General features: G+C 43.0%; 5 protein-coding genes across 7 annotated transcripts; 3 read left to right on the top strand and 2 right to left on the bottom strand.

Annotated features, from left to right (window-relative positions):
• The first annotated feature begins 552 nt into the window (after positions 1-552).
• On the top strand, positions 553-3,803 carry LOC119554516. Of its 2 annotated transcripts, XR_005219824.1 has the most exons (3): positions 553-2,580; positions 2,651-2,694; positions 3,025-3,803. XR_005219824.1 is itself a non-coding variant. In XM_037865460.1 (2 exons), the coding sequence occupies exon 1, from the start codon at positions 1,224-1,226 to the stop codon at positions 2,568-2,570; it is 1,347 nt and encodes a 448-aa protein (XP_037721388.1). In that variant the 5' UTR covers positions 562-1,223; the 3' UTR covers positions 2,571-2,580; positions 3,025-3,803. The 2 variants fall into 2 exon arrangements, 1 of the variants encoding a protein (XP_037721388.1); XM_037865460.1 differs by lacking the exon at positions 2,651-2,694 and having other exon boundaries at positions 562-2,580.
• A 161-nt stretch (positions 3,804-3,964) lies between these two features.
• LOC119554517 (protein tipE) lies at positions 3,965-7,483 on the top strand. Of its 2 annotated transcripts, none has more exons than XM_037865463.1 (5): positions 3,965-4,368; positions 4,628-4,823; positions 4,882-5,055; positions 5,119-5,355; positions 6,525-7,483. In XM_037865463.1, the coding sequence occupies exons 1-5, from the start codon at positions 4,080-4,082 to the stop codon at positions 6,568-6,570; spliced, it is 942 nt and encodes a 313-aa protein (XP_037721391.1). In that variant the 5' UTR covers positions 3,965-4,079; the 3' UTR covers positions 6,571-7,483. The 2 variants fall into 2 exon arrangements, with proteins under 2 accessions (XP_037721391.1, XP_037721390.1); XM_037865462.1 differs by having other exon boundaries at positions 5,728-7,483.
• A 129-nt stretch (positions 7,484-7,612) lies between these two features.
• Positions 7,613-11,733, top strand: LOC119554512. Its single transcript, XM_037865454.1, has 8 exons — positions 7,613-8,414; positions 8,483-8,693; positions 9,403-9,487; positions 9,544-9,746; positions 9,912-10,078; positions 10,139-10,433; positions 10,512-10,649; positions 10,795-11,733. Exons 1-8 carry the CDS (start codon positions 8,269-8,271, stop codon positions 11,125-11,127), a joined length of 1,578 nt encoding a protein of 525 aa, XP_037721382.1. The 5' UTR covers positions 7,613-8,268; the 3' UTR covers positions 11,128-11,733.
• LOC119555258 (cilia- and flagella-associated protein 298) lies at positions 11,667-12,680 on the bottom strand. Its single transcript, XM_037866556.1, has 4 exons — positions 12,306-12,680; positions 11,925-12,194; positions 11,746-11,862; positions 11,667-11,672 (listed from the first exon to the last, which is right to left on the bottom strand). The coding sequence occupies exons 1-4, from the start codon at positions 12,678-12,680 to the stop codon at positions 11,667-11,669; spliced, it is 768 nt and encodes a 255-aa protein (XP_037722484.1).
• A 148-nt stretch (positions 12,681-12,828) lies between these two features.
• Positions 12,829-16,239, bottom strand: LOC119554513 (ero1-like protein). The gene is made up of 5 exons (XM_037865455.1): positions 15,820-16,239; positions 15,158-15,421; positions 13,752-14,437; positions 13,385-13,693; positions 12,829-13,321 (listed from the first exon to the last, which is right to left on the bottom strand). Exons 1-5 carry the CDS (start codon positions 15,958-15,960, stop codon positions 13,270-13,272), a joined length of 1,452 nt encoding a protein of 483 aa, XP_037721383.1. The 5' UTR covers positions 15,961-16,239; the 3' UTR covers positions 12,829-13,269.
• Positions 16,240-19,572: the final 3,333 nt, after the last annotated feature.

The raw sequence follows: 19,572 nt of genomic DNA, 5'->3' as shown, positions 1-19,572 counted from the left end.
TATTTGTTTTTTTTTTTTTTTTTAAATTAAATTCAGATCGTATATTTATTTTTATAAATAGCACTATGATCTCATTGTTTATTTCAGTAATATCATTCATCAACTTAACTTATTCATTCACCGCATCTCCTTGCGATAGTGAAATTTCCAAATTGGAACTGGTACTATTTTTAAAATGTTGCCTCTCCGAATAGGGTTATTGTATGAGCCCATCAACATGGAAGGGGGCATGAGCAGTGGTTGACCATCCATAACTGGAGCAAACACAAAGCCACCGCACATGGCACTCGGTGCACTTGCACTCTTGGCCATGTGGAGGCCGACTTAATCAATGGGAGCTCTCGCTGGGAATGGGAGCCGATTGGAGCCAGCTTGGCGAGCGTGGGCGGAGGTGAAGGGTGCTCGTGGTCCGGGAACCCAGAGTTCGGGGCATGCGGGGATGCTCTTTGCTCAAATGTGGAACTATTGATTTTGCAATAAAAGTGCGCGCGCAGAACCGAGATTTGTGCCAAAAGTGAGAGCAGCGAAATTCACGAGACCCGCCACGATGTGTGGCATGTTGTCGGCGGTCAGTGAGGAGAGTTCCGGAGAGCTGGAGACTCTGGAAAACCCGGAGACCAAGCCGAGCCGAATGCAGTCGCCAGTGCGGAGCAGAAAGCCTTGGGTCACGAGCCACCAGCTGCCAGTAACTCGAAGGGAAAAAATAGTTACCACAAAATACACCACTGCTCCAGAATTACCAAATAATTGTAGATAATTTATAGAAACCAATTACCGAATAGTAATTCTAGAAAAACGAATAACTAAAGGAATCCCCTTCAGTCGTGTGAATCCTACGAAAAACCCTCGACACGTGATGCAACTAACGTATGGATGGGGACACCAAGTGATTAAAGTGAATTTTTGTGGGGTCAGCTAGCCAAAAATCGATAGGTTGGCCTATCCGAAAGACGTGTCCTCCAGCTGGAAACGTGCGCAGCCTGCAAAGTTCCTTAGGACCAAAGGAAAAGTCAGAGGAAAATCTCAACCTACGCAGGGTTATATAACATACAACACCGCCCACGCAGTTTTGCAGCTAAATCGATAGACTAAAAACCGCGACATGACGAGCTTCTAATTGGATTGCACGCGAGGGATTAACCACTGGGCTTTAGAGGCGGCACCACCACCACTACTACTAATACCAGGAATTACAGGGTAGTTGAAGGTAGTTTTCCAAAGAGATGGGCAAGAAGAAGGTGCCCGTTGAGGACCTAGTGGTCCCACCGCAGGACACACGGATATGCGGCACCATATGCATTTGCCAGATGACCCTGGTCCTGAGCTCCGTGGCCCTGGTCTACCTAACGGTGGCCATTTACATGCCCTCCACCAGGGCCTTCAAAAGCGGCATCGATCCCACGCCGGTCATGTGCACCACCACGCGGGCGGTGAACAAGGATAACTGCGAGTGGGGCAGCTGCGGGGAGTGGTGCCTGAGCAAGACCTCCGGTGCCTGCATCCAGATCTACGTGAATCTCCGCAGCAACGGCAGCAATCTTATATTCCAGAACTGCACCAATTCGGCGAATAAAACATGCTATGGCATTGACCAGGATCGGGCGGACAAGGCCAGGTGCATCAACGATGAGTGCAAGAATCTCACGGGAACCTTCAACTGCACCGCTGGCCAGTGCCTGAACATCACGGATGCCTTCGAGTGTGTCTTCCACAACAGCGATGCACCTGTGAAGTGTTCCGGAAGGCGGGGAAAGATCAACTGCATGGACATCAGTGGTCTGTACTCGTGTAGTCGTGGGACCTGCCGGAAGATAAGGACTCCCTACAACTGCGACCGGAGGTGTGTGGATATACCCACCCGGAACAAGAACGTGGTGGTTCTCAGTGGTGACAAGGTCTATCTATCCCAGTGTCAGAATGCCATCAATGCAGAGACCCTAGAAGAAGTCTGGAACGAATCGAATGATAATGTGGCCATGACATCCTGCTACTTCATAAAGAACACCTCGGATCAGGTGGATGCGGTGGACTGCATCAATGGTTCGACCCTGGAGCACAACATGCTCAGCGATCTGACCAACTTCACATATCTGAGCCACCTGCACGTTTCGGTGGCCACCCCGGTGCCGGAAATAGCACCACCCGATGTGGATCTGACCATTTCCAATGAGTCCAAGCTGATGATAAATCTAGAGGGGTGTGTGAACACCCTGATGGACGAGTGCAAGGAGTTTCTCAAGGACTTCGGGCGGGATGGCAGCGATCACAATGCCAGGGCTCGGTTCCCGTGCTTCTATTCGCCCGGCAAGAAGGATGTGGTGGTGGCCCGTTTTGACCTGGAGGTCACCTATCGCCAGTTTGTGTTCGCCTCGGTGGTGCCATCGGTACTGTTTGTGGTCTCCTGTTCGATCCTCATCATGTGCCAGACTACCGTCTATGTGGGCGATGATGCCAAGATGCGGTTCAAGGGATGTGTGGACACGGATACCGTCTTGAATAAGAATAACGTGGGCGCACCCACCAACGGCGACATGGGCGGGGGCGGCGGCGATGAGGTTATGGCCCTATGAGATCCGTCACGTAAGCTATACAGTCTCCTTATCCCATTTTTGGGACCTTGACTTTAATGTATTTTTCTGGTGACTTGCAGTCTTCGCGGTAGCCCACATGTGAGAGGTCTACCAGGTGTTCTAGGTCTCTGGAGTGATCTATTTGCGATACTTTTAATACCAAAAGTTCATAGAAAATAGAGCAGTCTCTAGATTTAACCTACCTAAATACTTCCATAAATAGTTACTCTAACAGAAATGATATAAGAGAATAGTTTCGAAACCTCTACCAACTTCCTTTTTAGAAGAGCGGATAGAATAGCCCTTTTCGACCTAACAAACTTAAAATACTTAAAAACGATATAGAAAATATTAATAACACTTGTTTCCCAGATAGTCTAGGTAGTCTTATAATTTTCCCTTTGAAGTTACCCTTGTAAGCCAATTAACTTATATGCAATTAAATGTTTTCCAGGCATTCCTCTGCTCCAGGAAGACAGTCCGACACACCAGACGGGAGTCTTCGCTTTGCAATAATTGGAGTTGGGCACCAGCTGAAGTCAGAAACACAATCGAGCAACTTGAAATTCTTTGTAATCCTTCCATCGAACTTTTGACACTGCAAACACCCAGAAACACACAGAAAGACACAGAGACACGGACCACACCTCAGAGGCTTGCAAGGACACTCCTGAGCTAACCAGGAAATACTGAAACTCAAACCGAAACCAAAAACCGATATCCCATGCGAGGCGCTTGACATTCTCAAGATACGACGATCGGCAGATCTGAAGACAATATTAGTATAATTTTCGACTCCTAAGTTGAGCAATTTTTTGGGACTAGGGCCAGAGGCTACAGGACTTGTAGGATAACAGGAGATTTAAGGGCGGTGCGAGAGATTAAATTTAAAATTGTTGCTATTATGGAACTTAGTTTTATCTAGGAAATAAATGCGCACAAACCCACACCCAAATGCACAGTACACACAAACACACACAGAGATACACCCACACACACACACCAGACACCAGAATCGGCTGAAGATATAAAAGATTTATAGAACCAGGTTCAGTCACCGGGAGAGAAGGCAGAGAAATTCAAAAATGGCTTAGAGTGAGGGATGCGTGATCAAAAAAAAAAATCTAAAAGAAATCTCGTAACGACATCTAGTCGATGAAGTCAAAGCAAAAAGTTAACCCCCCAAAAGGCTAACAGAAAACATAAGCATTAATTTAGATAACAAAAAAAAAAGGAACTAATATACAAGATATAAACCCAAAAAATACAAAATAAGAAAAACATTTTCCATTTCGGCTATAAAAATAAGGCAGATGGGCAGGAGATCGTTAGAAGATTAGGCTAAGGAATCTCCAAGAAAGCGAGAGAAAGAGTAGATCCTAATTGTTGTAGAAAGCGCGTATGTTAGCGGTGTTCATTTTAAAGGCTTTTACCAAACCAACTAAAATCTAAGCACCCCCCACACACAATCCTACACCCACACAGAAGAAAACCAACAAAGTCTCCGCCATGAAGAAGAGCTCCACGCTGACCACGACCACGTCGATGCCGGCGAGTCCGACGCTCTCGGCGCAGACGCTATCCGCCAGCAAGATCAGCCTGAATAGCAGCCGGTGCGGCTCGGCGGCCTCGGGATCAGTATCGGGATGCGGATCCGCAGCCGGCTCGATGCGCTCCGCCTGCCAATCGCCGGTGAGGCCGGGGAGCGGATGCGTGGACGCCATCAAGGCCAAGCGCGAGGAGATCGAGATGGACACGCTGCTCGAGAAGGCAAAGTTCTATACCTCCGTGTGCCTTGGTGAGATGGGTGGTTTCTTCTAGTGGGTGTATACGATGCAGCGTTCCAGAAAGCTAAATTTGTCATTTAAGATCTATCTTTGCCTCATATATCATATCTATGGACTTATGGCTGATTAACCCATTGATTTCAGTTTGGAAAACTAATGCTAGATCTGCAAAGGCAGTTAAAAATGCATTTTAAAGCCTGCCGCTGCATCGTTTACACATAACATGATTTTTGAACTTCCGCATTTAACTAGTATTCTGTAAACCCACAGGTACGACTGCCATTTTGTCGGTGTTCACATTCCTCTTCCTGATACCCTTCGTCGTGGACCCCGCCATCTCAACGATCATAGCCGATTATGATCCAGTGCCGGTGACCTGCATCGTCATCGATCACATCTACGCGGAGGGCATCAAGAACTGCAGCTGGAGCTCCTGCCGCGAGGGCTGCACCTCATCACTCACCAAGTGGGTCTATAATAACCAAGATGATATGTATTTACTAAGCCACGATATTCAATACCAGGTGCCATCAGTTGTTTGTCAACTATACGCGCATCCCGTTCAGCGAATGGGAGCGTAATCCTCGGGACCTCGACACGGTCAACTGGGATGTGAGCTATACCAAGTTTCTGATTAACTCAGAGGGCTGTGGCTATCCGCCCACGACCAATTGCAGTGTATTCGCCAGGCAATACGGGTGAGTTAAGAGATCTTTAGAAATATTTATTCAAGTTGGTAATTATCTGTAATACCCACCCAGGTTCTCACACATTGGGGAGCCCTTTCCCTGCTTCTACAGCAGGGCCTATCCGGAGGTGGTCATCGGTCGGTACTCGTGGGAGAACAACCTGTACCATCTGATCCTATCGCTGATCATACCGAACGTGCTCTTCGCCATCTCGATCGGGGTGCTCAGCTATTGGTACTGCCCGTGCTGCGAGAAGGCCTGCAACAAATCCTCGCGGGTCTACGCCGAGAAGTTCCCGACCAAGGAAGAGTGAGTGCCATTCATGTACCAGCGCTGTCCTGCATCTTGTTCTCATTCATTGCGAAAGTTTGGCAAATTTACTACCCCCGTATCCGTATCTGTATATTGTAGTAGACACTCACCCAGATCCATGGACATAAAAACTCATTGTGCCTTGTATGAAGATATTGTCGAAAACCTAAAAGTCGTATTGTCATGCTGTATCCTTATTATATGAATGTAACTTATTCTTTCTGTTAATCGTTAAGATATTGGCCTGATCCATAAGTCAAAAACATGAATGTAACCCTTAGTTTCCTTGTTTAATTTGTATCCCATAAGCCTTTATATTTGATTGGCTCCTTTGTTATCTTTCTCTTTACTACTCTATATTACTTTCAGGATCGTTAACTGCATGAAATGTAACACGGAAAAGTCGTTGTCCTTGAATGTATTTTGAATATGATCCAATCAATGCGAGAGTGCCTGAACTTTGATCCCCAGAAATGTATTGTGATAGGTTAAGTGCGATGGTATTTGAATATATCCCTGGATCCCTCGATCCGGATTACTTGCACATATTGTGTGGCACCCAGTTCGCTTGTCCACTAGAAAAAACAGACACCCACATCAAAAAGAAACCAAAAATGAATTGTTACTCTGAAGTGTCCTTAGCAATTACTGCCTTCCTTAATAATCTCCAATTGTAGTCGTATAAAATCCCGCACCTCAAGGATTTTCTCTAACGCACAACAACAACATACCTTTCAAAGGGAATTTCGTATGCTATATACACACGTTCACTGAAAACCAAAGAAACAATCAAAACTCACAAGAAAAATACTCAAAATATTAAAGGTCTAGACTCAAAACAATACAGATATATTACAAAAGGTTTCTTTCAGGTTTAAATTAATTAGTTTACCCTCGGGATCTCAGCATTTCCCAATTTCTCTACTTATTAAACCTATAATTATATATTTACATATCGAATACCTTTTAAATTTAACGATCTTATATTAGATTTGCTTTAGAAAATGTTTTTGCATGCTTTTGTTTTGATCTATTATTAATATTTGTTAGTTTCGATTCTAGAATGGCATGATCCGTTTATCCCAATCTACTTAGCATACATATATACCGCTTATATCTGACTAGCATTGATTAAGAACTCTGTTCCAATCGCATTCCAATTCTAGCAAACTTCTGTGTCACAGTGACGAAGATGATGATATGGAATACTAGCAAAAATAATATTAGTTAAAGCCCTTAACAAATAGCAAATTCAACTTTGTAGTCTGTACCACACATAGCTTACCTAGATATATATACAAACATACAATATAGAAATTCCATTTGCCATCACATCGGACGATATATATAGATATATATGAAAATCAAGCGGAGCATCGCCGAAGGAGTAACTTTTTCTCAGCCATTTTATTCGAAAATTTGCGCTCAAGAGATTTGTTAACATAAACTTTGCCATCATATTGTTACGCTAGTTATATACGGACCTTTGGTTGGCTTAACTGGCTTTTTTAGAGGCGGCAGCGATGCTCCATCTCTCGACTTCGATTTCCACAGAGATAATACCAATACCAATTAAAGAATCGCTTGTTTTCAACAAATTGTGATAGTAGTCATAAAAATATTAAGTAAATTCGTAAAACTAACTAAAACGGAAAGCGAAAACCAAAAAACCAATCAAACAAACAATTGTATAGAACCGATTCCGCTCCGGGCCGTTAAAAAAAAATCAAAAAAATCACGGCAAAGATTCATAGAAACGGGGCGGTACGGACTCCCAGAGACCCAGAAAGATAGATTTACCACAAGATACCAGATACAATCCATGGGGATAAGCCGCGGAACCAAATTATTCACTCACAACACGCTCACATTGGGACACTCTCAACATTTTTGAAATAGTTTTAACGATCTTATGTAAAAACCAACATCTAAACGGATTATAACAATATATATACATAGATATATACGTATACATATAGCTTAGCAGAACCGATATAACGCACGTTGCTTATGAGAATTTTTTAAATCATACAAACCAAACCGAAGAACAAACCAATTTGAATGCAAAACGATTAAAATTTTTTACTTAACGTGTCTTTATCAATAAACAAATTAAACCAGCTAACGGCCTATTTAATAAACAATTAAAAAAATGAAAGAAACCAAAACAAATGTGGAGAAATGCTAAACAAAAAAAAAACAAAAGCTGTTTTCATTTATCAAATTCTGGGAGAGAGTAGCGAGGTGGAGGGAATCCTCTCCAGGCGCAGGCGTGTTTCCAAGGACCTGGAACCATTTGTTGAGCTGGCTCCATCCCTGTCCCGGTTTCCATTTCACTCAAGGGTTTGTTTTGGCCCGTTTTCCCAGCTTTCACTTTCGCTTTCGAGTAAAAAGTAAAAGTGCGCAGTGTCCTTTTGTTGGCAGCCCTGGCAAGCCGTACTCCTTCCGCTCCGGGATTCAGTCAGGACTCAGTAGCTGTCGGGAGCGGACGTGCGAAAATCGGGGAAAAAACGGTCCCCAAGACAAGAAGAACTCATTCATCAAATATAGACGTCCCAGTTCCTACACCTTTCCATCCTTATAAACCCCCCTGAAAGACCAAGTACAAGTAATTATAAAGTCCAAATACAAATAAGCAAAGCTAACTAAAATAGAACGGCACAAGAATCCGCCCACCCCCACCACAAACAAATAAACAAACTACCCACCCACCAAACCACCACAACCACCCCCCAAAAACGAAACCCACCCAGCAAACAAAAACGGAATCACCTTGAAAACGGCATTGGTTGCAAGTATATAGGGAAACATTGGACAGGAGGAGATCGGCGGGAAAGTGGGCCACCAAATCAACAAGTCATAAATTAGCCAGGAATCACCACCAGGTGGAGACCCACTCCTCCAGGATAAATGGCGCGGCGCAAGGACAAACCGCGGGTGATTCCCGAGCAGGATGCGCGCATCTGTCGAGCCATCTGCCTGTGCCAGCTGACCATGGTGCTGTCCTGCGTGTCCATCGTCTACCTGAGCGTGGCCATCTACTCGCCCTCCTTGAAGTGGGTACCTACTATATATAGCCCCCCATAAATACATATCATTTATTTATAAATCCCTTCTTTTATAGGGCCTTCAAATCGGGCTTCGAACTCGATCCGGTCATGTGCCAAACGGTGGACCGCCAGATGCCCAACAACTGCCCCTGGGCCTCCTGCGGAGAATGGTGCCTGACCAAGACCAGTGGCTTCTGCCCCCAGATCCACTCCATAGTGCGACGCAATGGCACCGATATACAACTGAACAACTGCACTCGGGTGGCCAACACATCCTGCGCCATGGTGAGTTCTTAAGGCCGTAATACCCCTCTAAGGTAATAAAAGTTTAGGAAATAACTCTATTTATAGCAACCAAAGCCAGTATAAACTTTAGAGTTCAGAAGAACGTAGTTATAGTTACAAAAATTGTATTACAGCCCTGTTTCATATAGTAGTCATACTAAAGGTTATTGAGAAGACTCTTTTATAGCCCAGTTAATAAGGAATTCTGTTGAAAGTATACCATACTTCAATCATATACAATATAATAGCTTTGGTATACTAATCAGTGTGATGCTTTGATTATTTTTTTAATTATAAAAAAAGGTTTCTTAGATATTGATAAAGCTTAAAGGTATTAAAGCACTTTATAACTTGATCATTGGTACTTTAGATTACAGTTTTTTCAAAAAAATATATGATTCCAGTTAAAATTTCTTAAAAAAACGAATCTTAATTTTCCAATACAAAACCTTTTCCGACCAACTGTAGCAATACCTTAACCTATAGACCCAACCCAAGACCACCCACCGCCAAAGACGTCATCGTCTTGGGCATCCCACTATAAGGAAAGTGCTAAAATGACTCATTCTTAGCCCACTTAAGGTTGTGGCTACTAATGGGAAGGCGATGAGGCATGTCAAGTATTTGCCCCACCGTCTTTATGGACACTTGGCGCCACGAGAGTTTAACGATCATTGAAAGACCATTATCCTTGGTTCCATCCTTGCAGATTGACCTGAGTCGCCTGAATAAGTTCAACTGCAACAATGGCACCGCCTGCAATAACATCAGAGGAGTCTTTAACTGTTCCAATGGTAAGTAATATACTTGTGATAAATAAAATACCATTAACTGATTACGTTCTTCATAGGACACTGCAAGAATATGTCGGAGTTCTTCCTGTGTCACCACAAAGCAGATGGGCATACGATCAATTCCCAGAAGGACAACACCAAGCTGAATGGATTCTTCGAGTGTCATGGAGTGCACTGCACCAAGATCAAGAAGCCTTTCAGTTGCGATCGTTACTGCTCCAAGATAACGACTGCCAATGTCAATACGCTTATTATGCACGTAAGTTGAAAATAGTAGGGAATACGAACTAGAAAGTCTTGTAAAAACACACAAAAAACCCCACTATTGTGGTATAGTATTGGGAACAAATTTGAACGTTGTAGCTTAAGTTTGGGATCTGCGTCGGTTATTAAAAGTATAAAGATAATTTTATATATTCTATAGGAAGACAATGTCATCTCTGCCGATTGTGAGAACGCAGTGGCCTTCAACCAGGCCCGAGGATCCGAGCATGGAGTTCGCATCGAACCCTTTGAGTTCTGGAAGGAGGATGATGGCAACCTGTTGACCAACTGCGCCACAGTCACCCGAGAGTCCGATAATCGCATCACGTGAGTCTAGACCCCAATAAAATAATAATGATATAACTAATTATACCAAATCCCAAATAGTGCCACGGATTGCCTGAATGGCACCCTCTTGGAGCATGACACCTTGCCCGCCCCCTTCATGAACTTCACCCAGTTCTGGGCGATTTATGACAACAGCACCCGATCGGTGGATCCCGAGCAGAGGTATCTGCCCAACCAGGCCAACTTGACCATCTACAGCTGGAAGAAACTGTTCATCAACCTGGAGGGCTGCGTGAATACCCTTCGCGGGGAATGCAAGGACTTTGTGGCTCGCTATGGCAACGATGGCGATAACAATACCGCCCAGTCACGCTACCAGTGCTACTACAACAAGGTATGTGGGGAACTCTCTGCCCCATTTGAATTTCACTTCTAGTATCGGATTACTTGAGGTCTCTATTCCGTTTCGCAGGATTCAAATGTGGAGTTTGTGGTGGCACGCTATGACTTGGACAAGGTGTACAGGGAGCTCGTCGTATCGCTGATAGTGCCTATTGTGCTCTTCGTGGTGTCCTCTATATCGTTATGTATCATCACCAAGTCCGTCAAGGTGGGTTTATTAACTTTATATTTATAGGACATACAAAGATTAAAAGTTCCATTGAAAATAATGGTATAATGGAATTTTTAGAACATATTTCTTTGAATTATAATCGCAGAACCCATTAAACCTATATTATATCTCAAATTTTCAGGTTGGTGACGATGCCAAAATGCGTTGTGTTTGTGCCGGCGACGACTCTGATAACGATGATAATGGCTTTGGCCCAGGAATGGCCAACAAGCAGCAGGATCAGATGTACGACACGGACGACGATGTGGTCGACTTGGAGCACCAGGCCGTAGGTGGTCAGGAGCTATCGGACCTTGGACTTCCGCTGGACAATCAAGAGATGATCGGCAGCACCAAGTCGCTGATACCACTAAGTCCCGCCGGAGATTCGGGAGCCAGTGAGCAGAATTACGACCAGGATGAGGAGAAGGCCACTACCTGCGATGTGCCCGAGAAACCATTGGTTATTCTCTAAGCTGATTAACCGAACCTGGCCGGGCAAGTCACATCAAAAAAAATAGGATTCCAAATAGGATCACTCCTGGAAGACCATCAAAAACAGCACCAAACTTTACGGACCTGTGTATTGTACAAGGGGAACTGAATTTAAATTCTACTCAGCGCATTTATACAACGTTTACACCAACTAACAGAGAAATGGAACGGATCTTTACTTTTCTTGGTTGAATAAGGATAATCACACTTATATACTGAATTTATAGCCCCCAGATGAACAACGATGAGATGGCCGAGCTTTATTTACCCAAAAACCCCAATCTAACAGTTCCAGCAGATGCGCCTTAGACAAAGTTGCATTTATATAGAGTATATAGCATAAACCAACTCACATCTGCTGAATCAAAAAGAAAAAAAACACCAGGACAGGCCAAGGAAGCAGCCTCGTCTAGACATATAGGATATAGGCATCCGACTCGCCTTAACTCTCGACTTTGTAGCTATGCAATATTCAACGTTTTCTTAAACTAGTTAAATCGAAGGAGCAACAGTACCTACTTATATCTGATATACTTATAATCGTATTATAGCAAATAAAACACCATTTGGAATTCTCTCTATAAAATGCTGGACTCACCTTGAGCTCCTCCTGGCGACGGAAGGCGGCGGCCATCATTTCCTTACGCATGGGATCGGAGATCACAGCTTCGCGAGCCGGTGGTCCTTCACCAAGTTGATTCAGCTTTACCACCACCTAGTATTATGTGTTAGGGATGGGTTATAAAAGGGGGAGATACTATTTATAGGACTTCTAACCTTAGTCTTGTCGTTAGCACCCAAGTACTCGCTCATGAGCTTTCCCATCAGCATCTGTCGTCCTGCAAACCAGAACTGCGCCTTGGAGGGCTCGATGACCTCCTTGGAGGCCTGGGTGCCGGTCAGATCCTCGGTGTTCGTGAATTCCATGCGAATAGTGTCATGGGGTGGCAGTTGCATGGGATATACAATGGTCACGGCACCACGCAGGAGGTTCAAGGCCTCCTCAACGATCTTTAGGGTCAAGGTCTTTGAGGATTTGGCCAGTCGCTAAGGGAAAATATTGTTACATCGTTGTCCCATAAAAAAAAGGTTCATTTTTAAAGGGACATTTATCAAGGGACACCTCCTCCTCCAAATACCGTACACCTCATAGCTTACCCTATCCACCATGGCCTTAGCATCGGCTATGGCATTTGCCAGAACCTTCTGCATCGCCTCAGAGGGCTGCTGCCCATTTCGACGAAGGAGCGGATCTTTGTTGATAGTAAAACCACCCGACGGGATGCACTTGTCCGCCCAAACATCCTTCAGTTTGAGTTCCTCTCTCTGGTCCTCGTTTAGACCAATCATTTCACCCGGCAGCATGGTGCCATGCTCAGCCAGCTCCTCGATCTCCATGCAGACACGTTGGATCTTGAGTTGACCATTGTAGAGGGCCACCAGATCCCGCAGCACGGAATCCGTCTTTTCATTAACGCTTGTCTCGAACAAGAAGAGGACCTCGTCTCCGCGTTTCACACTTAGAATAACCATTTTGCAAAGAAAATATAGATACAAGAGCAATCGACTGCAGATCAACCGGATAGCTATTAGCAAATGTCAAAAAAGCCGACAGCTGAAAAAGCAAACAACTCGGTTGCTAGGCCCCGTATCGATGGAGACGTGAAAAGGGGGTTTCAAAACATCTGACTGCACGTTTATTTTAAATCCTTGTGTCGTAAGGTCGAGTTATTGCACAATGCGTTTACTTTCTCATTAAGTTCTGCTTACAAACTCCTCCAATAAATACTATCCTAACTTACAATAAACACCTGCATCCTTCCTGGGCTATTTTTTGTCATTTCTTTTTTATATGAGGGTGATACGGTGCGGTGCGCTAAAGTACAAATAGCCTAGGGTAATAGTTTTGTATGTACAGGGAAGCAGCTATCCTGGGGTTGCTAGCCTCTGGCCGGTCATGTGTTACGAACTATGGAAGGGAAACCGCATTCAGGAAGATGCCCACGATGCATCCCCAGCGATGTGCGTATAAATTAACTAGTAGACTGAGCGGCGGCGCAGAGCTGCTCCTGTGAAGCGTATGGGATCCGGGCCGTCACTCGGTTAGCACGGGTTGAATGGGTTACCTCAGCACGCGCCGGAAGTTCTCCATCTCGTATATGCTGTTGGATAATCTGAAAGAAAATGGTGCGTTAGTAATGTCCGGTTTTCAAGCTTAAATCATGTGATAACTCTACCTGCCAAAAGCATTAAAGAGAGCCACAATCTCCGTACGCGACAGCCTGAAGATGGGATCCGCTTCGATGTGCGGCTTGTCCCAGAGGCCACTTTCCGTGGCCAGATTGAGCTTTTCCGAGTACAGGATCTTCAGTGCAGTTCCCAGGCCCTGGGTCTGTAGCTTGCCCCAGAGTTTGCACTTGTCGCATCCCACACAGCTCATGATGCGGGATATGTTGCGGAACTTCTCCTTGTAGTCGTGCTTGAACTTAATGGAGGCAATGCCGCTACTGAAGAGAGCGTTCTCGTCGAAGTGGGACTGGAAATTTCTGCAAGAAGAGACCATATGAATGATTTTGTAACACAAGAGAAGCATCCTTTACTCACTCAACGACAGTCAGCATATCGTTAATGGCCAGTTTGACCTCCTCATCCTCCTCAGCTATGCCTGTGTAGTAATCCTCGCGACGCAGATAGGGAGCAGCCTTGGCCAGGGCACGCAGTTCCACCAGATAGATGAAGTAGAGATTGCGCAGCCAGTGCGGGCCCTCGCCACCTGTTGTTTCCGGACTGAAGCGTCGCTTGAACTCCTTGGCGTTCGGACCCCAGATACCTTGCGGATCGAGGAAGTCCTTCGACTCGGAGAGCAGATATTTGGAGCACAAATGGATATTAATGCTGGAGTGGAGACCTGAGATAATGCGGTAAAAGGCGCGCTGTTCCAAGCACACGTCCCGCAGATCCATATGGGGCACGTAACTGGAGAACTTATTAGCCGTTTCGTTGTTGCCACCGAAGCAGTTCTCCAAATAGATACTCTTCCAGATGCGGTGTGCCGACTCTCCGCGATACCCGGTATATCGCTCGGGATTCAGAAGCAGATCCACGTACTGGGAGCCCTCCTCATGGTCGTCCACTATACAAAAGTCTTCCTCCGCCTCATCGTGCTTTGCCCACAGCTCGAACTCCCGGTGCGCCTGGTCGCTAATGCTCGTGTCCAGGAATCCCAGAGAGCTGTCGAAATCCTCGCCATCCGAGCAGGCTCCGCTGTCCACTTGCGCCTCCCGCGTGTACTGTAAAGATAAGATACAGATGAGGAAGTCAGTAAGGTAAGTTAAGCAGTTGTGCAAACAATCGAGCTGAAGTTGTAAGTCAGTCATTATTCCATTGATTGTTCTGATAAATGTGTTCGGTAATACAATAATTTAATACATTCTTGAACTGCATTATCGTTACTTATATTTATCTCTTATTTAAAAAATATTTGCTTGTGGAATCAACTATATAATTGTTTTGTTTCTTTGCACAATGTATGCGTCTGAAACTCAAAAAAAAAGTCAACAATTTGAGTGTTGTTTATAAAGATAAGAAACACTTCTGTTCAAAGCAATTAAAAAACAGAACATTACAAAAAATTAATTTAAAAATTCCTCAATTGTGGATATTATCAGTAGGACTAGGATTATTTAAGTTAAAATTGAAGTATGTTGTATAATCCGAAGTAAATCAATCCCTTTCGTAAATATTTAAATCCAATAACGAAAAGGGGCGGATGAACGCTTGATGAGATACTAAAACCACGTCAGCGTTGAAAAACAAAATCAAAGGCCACATCATTAACCGCGTATGGTCATTGGGAGATTGCAGATGCGGCTTATTCTTGTATAGCCGCAAACATTCGAATAAAAATAAATCACCTGCAAAACCCATTGAGTTTTCAGGCAGATAGTGGAGTACCACCGATAAGGGCCATAGTCTTGATAACTCGGTAATGGAAATACCCGGGCACTTACTTTAAAGGCCGCCTTCTCCTTGTGCTCGCCCTTGTCCTTGATGCCCTGGGGAATGGATTGCTCCTCGCAGTTCTCCACCTGGCAGAAGCGAATTGCACAGCGACTGTCGTCCGGCCAGAAGGGACACTCCTGCCGCAAGTTCACCTTGTAGAAGCGGAAGAAGTTCTTCACCAGCAGACTCTGCAGCCGGGGATACACCTTCATGTTGTTAAAGTGGTCCACCGTGTCCACATCGCAGCTGCAGTCGTTTATAGATCCCTCCAACTGGGAAAAGTATAAATATCATACAGTTGAGGTGGGAATGACAGCTGGTATTTATAGTTGCATGCGAAAAATAGGCATATCTTTGCATTCTTAACGGAAATTGATTTGAGATAATTTATTAACCCGATTATTTACTTGATAACACTGATAGTATATCATTCGAAAATATTAATCTCTCTTTTAAGATCAAAACTTTGATTGTGGAAGCTAACATGTTAAATAAACAAAAATCAAAAGCTGAAACATCATAAGGAGTCTTTGGGAAAGGATTTTGTCATGAAAACTGGCAAACTATGATGAAATTACCTTTATAGTTCTGTAAAGCCCTCTTTATATATGCTATAGCCACATGCCTGAATTTCCCATATACTATATACACTAATCCGATTTAAACCCACCTCGCAGAAGCAGTTCTTGCTGGTCTTCGCTTCGTCGATGGCGGCGAAGTATCCTCTTGTGGAGTCCGTCCAATAGAGGAGCAGGATCAGGACCACCAAACCGGAGGCCCACAGGTTCCGTTGCACTGTGCGAGTGGTCATTTTTATTGTTTTTTGTAGATGAGTGATGCTATTTGTGTGACTATTGCTGTGACTGGCTCTCTCCGCTGTTGCTGTTGTTGTTGGGTTTTTGTTGTTGCGTGCTCAGTTGTTCTCCGTTTCGCCGACGAAGTGCATCTGAATGTGGTTTCCCCACCGAAACGAGCACCTGTGATTCGCACTGGGCCGATTTCACGAGTTTAGCGAGTATTTACGTTCCGCAGCAGCAGCATTGTTGATTTACTTTCGATTCATGATTTTGGACACGTACCTTGGCGTGGTGTGACCGCAGTGCTACAAAATACCACAGTTGGTCATGCGCAATGCGGTCACACAGAACATCAGGTGTTTTTAAATAGAGGATAAAGAGGAGGATATTTCAGCCAACATTCACAATTTTTATTTCATTTTCAGCTTCCCAAAAAACATTAAAACGGAAATTTTTGTTATAAGTTTACCCCATGGTAAGTTCTCGAACAATACATTTGAATTTCCCGCCAATGTAGAAAAGGCAAACCTTTTTTCAGGGCTGAAACAATATCCAGGAAGAGGTTGCCAGATCAAACAAAAAAGAACAAATGCAAAGACCGCTGAATTTAAAACAATGAAAACATCAGGATATGAATAAAATATTATACTATTTTGTGATATTTGTGACTCATATTTTATACAAATATTATTTATATTTGTTTGTTATTCTATTAACTTTGATTTTTTAAGTATTAATAAGACTCTAAGAAAAATTTTACATTTTGTATTAAGTTTTAAAAGTTCATATGTATTGTATTAGTATGATCTAAAATATTATTTTTTTAAAAATATGTTATTGTGTGTCATTAACAAATTTAATATTTATTAAAGCTCTTAAAATATAAACCTTACATTAATCACCCAATTTTTATCCCACTGCAAGAGTTTTTCGATTTAGAATTGAAATACGATCATACCGCCATGCCAAATGACTTTTGCTGATAATATTCAAGATAACATTCAATCGTCAATCAATTGATTGCTAAATGTGAATATTGTTATGGGTTTTCTTCTCTTCAATACTGATGCTGTTAATTAATTACCTCAAATATTGATTTCGTCTATTCTTCGGCGTTGAATGCATCTTTTGTTCCCATGACAAACCCTTGCACCCCTCAAAAGAGTTCGCGACCCTCGGTATGCAAATTGAGGAAACTCGGTCAGAAACTCAGATTGAATCCTTTCCAGCCCAAGATCATCATCATCGTATGTACATCACGCCGGGGGGTGAATTGCTTAGGATGCAGGGCACGGCGATGCTGGCAGCTTGATTATTTCAACATAAATCGCCTTGGGTCTTAAGGAAAATGGACTCGACGGGCTAAATAAAATTTAACCGCAACAGAAAGGGAAAGGAAATTCAAGACGGTAGTTAAGTTTACGAAATGTTAATAAGTATGTCTTGAATTTTTAAACTTAAAGATTATTTTTAAGTTTTTTTAGTGTTTTAAAATGTTTAGCATATTTGCGTTTATTTATCATTTACATTTCAATAATGCTTAAAGATGTTAAGCATTATATTAGTTTTTATATTGTTTTATATTTAGTCATGCTCGTCCTATTATATGGTTTCTTCCAGCTTATACTCTCTCTTTTTATGTATTCCGGTTTTCTTCGATCAAAATATATTTTTCCCCAAAAAAATCTCCTTTTATTCCACACCTGAGCTTCCTATTTCTTCTTAATTCCATCCGAACCCATCAGAAGTTCTCACGGAAAAAGTGAAATTACAACAACGGGATGACTTAAGCAAAAAAAAAATGATGAACTTAAAAAAAACGGGGAAAAATCTCCGAAAAAAATGTACCGAACGAAAGGGTTTAATCATTTTTTTTTTCAAATAGGACGATTAATGCAGAAAAAACGCAGACACAAACATGTGTGGCCAAAGGACAGGGCGGCGACCCTCGGCATTGTTCGAATTGAAAAGGAATCATCGCGGACTCGGGCGAGCGATTTGCATACGCAGGACGAAGGCCAAACCACCACCGCCGACTCCTTATCTATTTGCCTGAGGTCCTTGGGACCAGGTATAAAACGATCTCGCTCACACTCGCACGGAATGATAAATACTTTTTTCTTTCGATTTTTTTTTTTTTGATGAAGTTTTTTCACTTTTTTATACCACTTTCGGTTTTTTTTATGCAGCATTTTATTCAAATTTCTAGCCGATCTGGTCGTGTGAAGTTTTGTCTTGAGAAGATTTTGCCCCGAAACGAAGGATGCGCGACGGCTGCGTGTCTCTCGGGGGATCGATCGAAAGGATCGAGCCTGGGAACATCCGCGAAGGACACGAAGGATTGTCTCTCTGCTCATTTGCCTAGACATCGGATTACGCATAGAAAAGGCTAGACAATGGGTAGGAAATGGGTGGCGGTACTAATTAGTATTATATCATGGCTATCCTAATTTTAGTCGACTATTACTGTTACTATATCAATGTATTCTGACAAATTAAGGATAAGCAATTACCTTGCTATCTTAAACATTGATTTAATAAATAAAGCTTCATAACAAATCAAACTATCTGAATATAAATGTATCTGAACAATAAATCAGGTAATAAAAGTAAAAAAAAATTTTATAAATTAAAGATGTTTAATTTTCATTGAATGATAACTGTATTAATTTTCTTATTTGGTATAATATTAAAATTGTATGGTTTACAAACTCCGAAAATGTTTCATTCATCTTAAATAGCATAAACTATGCTTTCGTAGAATTCATGTTCAAAAATATTTATTTTCTTAGAAATTAAAAACTAATAGGGAAATATTTTGCAAATATAATTTGCAATCACTAACCTAATTAAAAACTTTTTTCTTCTTCTTATGCAAATCTACTGACTGATTTCCCCGACTCACCGCAAATCCCCTGCTCATCGGCTTACCCAGTTTTCCCAGGCCGTATGCAAATGCACTTAGTTGCTCATTAGATTCGCGCACTCGTAATTGCAATCTGCAATGTTTTGGCAACAGGGCGACGTCAACAGCTCCTCAAGATCGGGTTCGGGATCAGGAGTTGCAAATTAGCATATGTAACAAGATGTTGGCCAAAAATATATGCAAGCCAGGCACTTGAGATTTGCATAACTAAGCCGCGGACACAATGCAAATGTGCAGAAATTATCGGTTCAGGATAGGGGTAACGTTAATCCGCTAAAGTAGGCACACTCCGGGGGTTCTTTTTCGTTGGCGAAAAAAGATATTAGGGTGCTAATAAAAGTGTCTGCAAAATGGCTGTAAATTAGCAATTTCTTAAGAGTTGGAAATACCAATCCCCCAGATATAAACCTATGTTTTATGGCCAAAGGAAAAGGTGTGAGACAGGTAAACAGGTGATGGTCTTAAGAGAGAGACAAAAGCCGCTCTTCGGGAGAGAGGTGGTCTCGGCCTCTTCCACACACTTTCTCCGGAGAATTCCCGGCCTTGGCGGCTTACCATTGCTGAGAACCTTGAGTGCTGGTCAGTCGGCTTTTGGCTTTCGCAAGGTGCAGTCGCGTCGTGATCTACTATCCAAAAAAAGAGATACTGCAAACCCGAGGATCGTTCTATATTAATAAACCTTTGTGAGTGACTTTTCCTA

The sequence above is a fragment of the Drosophila subpulchrella genome, chromosome 3L (genome assembly GCF_014743375.2).
Source record: "Drosophila subpulchrella strain 33 F10 #4 breed RU33 chromosome 3L, RU_Dsub_v1.1 Primary Assembly, whole genome shotgun sequence".
Lineage (NCBI taxonomy): Eukaryota > Metazoa > Arthropoda > Insecta > Diptera > Drosophilidae > Drosophila > Drosophila subpulchrella.
Note: the sequence above shows the minus strand (reverse complement) of the source record. Positions and strands in the feature narration are given on the sequence as shown.

Excerpts from the sequence above, each read along its gene's own strand:
- LOC119554513 (XM_037865455.1), bottom strand. The coding sequence starts at position 15,960 with ATGACCACTCGCACAGTGCAACGGAACCTGTGGGCCTCCGGTTTGGTG. Across the intron at positions 15,422-15,819 it reads GCAAGAACTGCTTCTGCGAG|TTGGAGGGATCTATAAACGA; the intron begins GTGGGTTTAAAT and ends TACTTTTCCCAG. Across the intron at positions 14,438-15,157 it reads AGGAGAAGGCGGCCTTTAAA|TACACGCGGGAGGCGCAAGT; the intron begins GTAAGTGCCCGG and ends TTATCTTTACAG.
- LOC119554512 (XM_037865454.1), top strand. The coding sequence starts at position 8,269 with ATGGCGCGGCGCAAGGACAAACCGCGGGTGATTCCCGAGCAGGATGCG. Across the intron at positions 9,488-9,543 it reads AGTCTTTAACTGTTCCAATG|GACACTGCAAGAATATGTCG; the intron begins GTAAGTAATATA and ends CGTTCTTCATAG. Across the intron at positions 10,650-10,794 it reads TCATCACCAAGTCCGTCAAG|GTTGGTGACGATGCCAAAAT; the intron begins GTGGGTTTATTA and ends TCAAATTTTCAG.
- LOC119555258 (XM_037866556.1), bottom strand. The coding sequence starts at position 12,680 with ATGGTTATTCTAAGTGTGAAACGCGGAGACGAGGTCCTCTTCTTGTTC. Across the intron at positions 12,195-12,305 it reads CTAAGGCCATGGTGGATAGG|CGACTGGCCAAATCCTCAAA; the intron begins GTAAGCTATGAG and ends ATTTTCCCTTAG. Across the intron at positions 11,863-11,924 it reads GTGCTAACGACAAGACTAAG|GTGGTGGTAAAGCTGAATCA; the intron begins GTTAGAAGTCCT and ends ACATAATACTAG.
- LOC119554516 (XM_037865460.1), top strand. The coding sequence starts at position 1,224 with ATGGGCAAGAAGAAGGTGCCCGTTGAGGACCTAGTGGTCCCACCGCAG.
- LOC119554517 (XM_037865462.1), top strand. The coding sequence starts at position 4,080 with ATGAAGAAGAGCTCCACGCTGACCACGACCACGTCGATGCCGGCGAGT. Across the intron at positions 4,369-4,627 it reads CTATACCTCCGTGTGCCTTG|GTACGACTGCCATTTTGTCG; the intron begins GTGAGATGGGTG and ends GTAAACCCACAG. Across the intron at positions 4,824-4,881 it reads TGCACCTCATCACTCACCAA|GTGCCATCAGTTGTTTGTCA; the intron begins GTGGGTCTATAA and ends ATTCAATACCAG.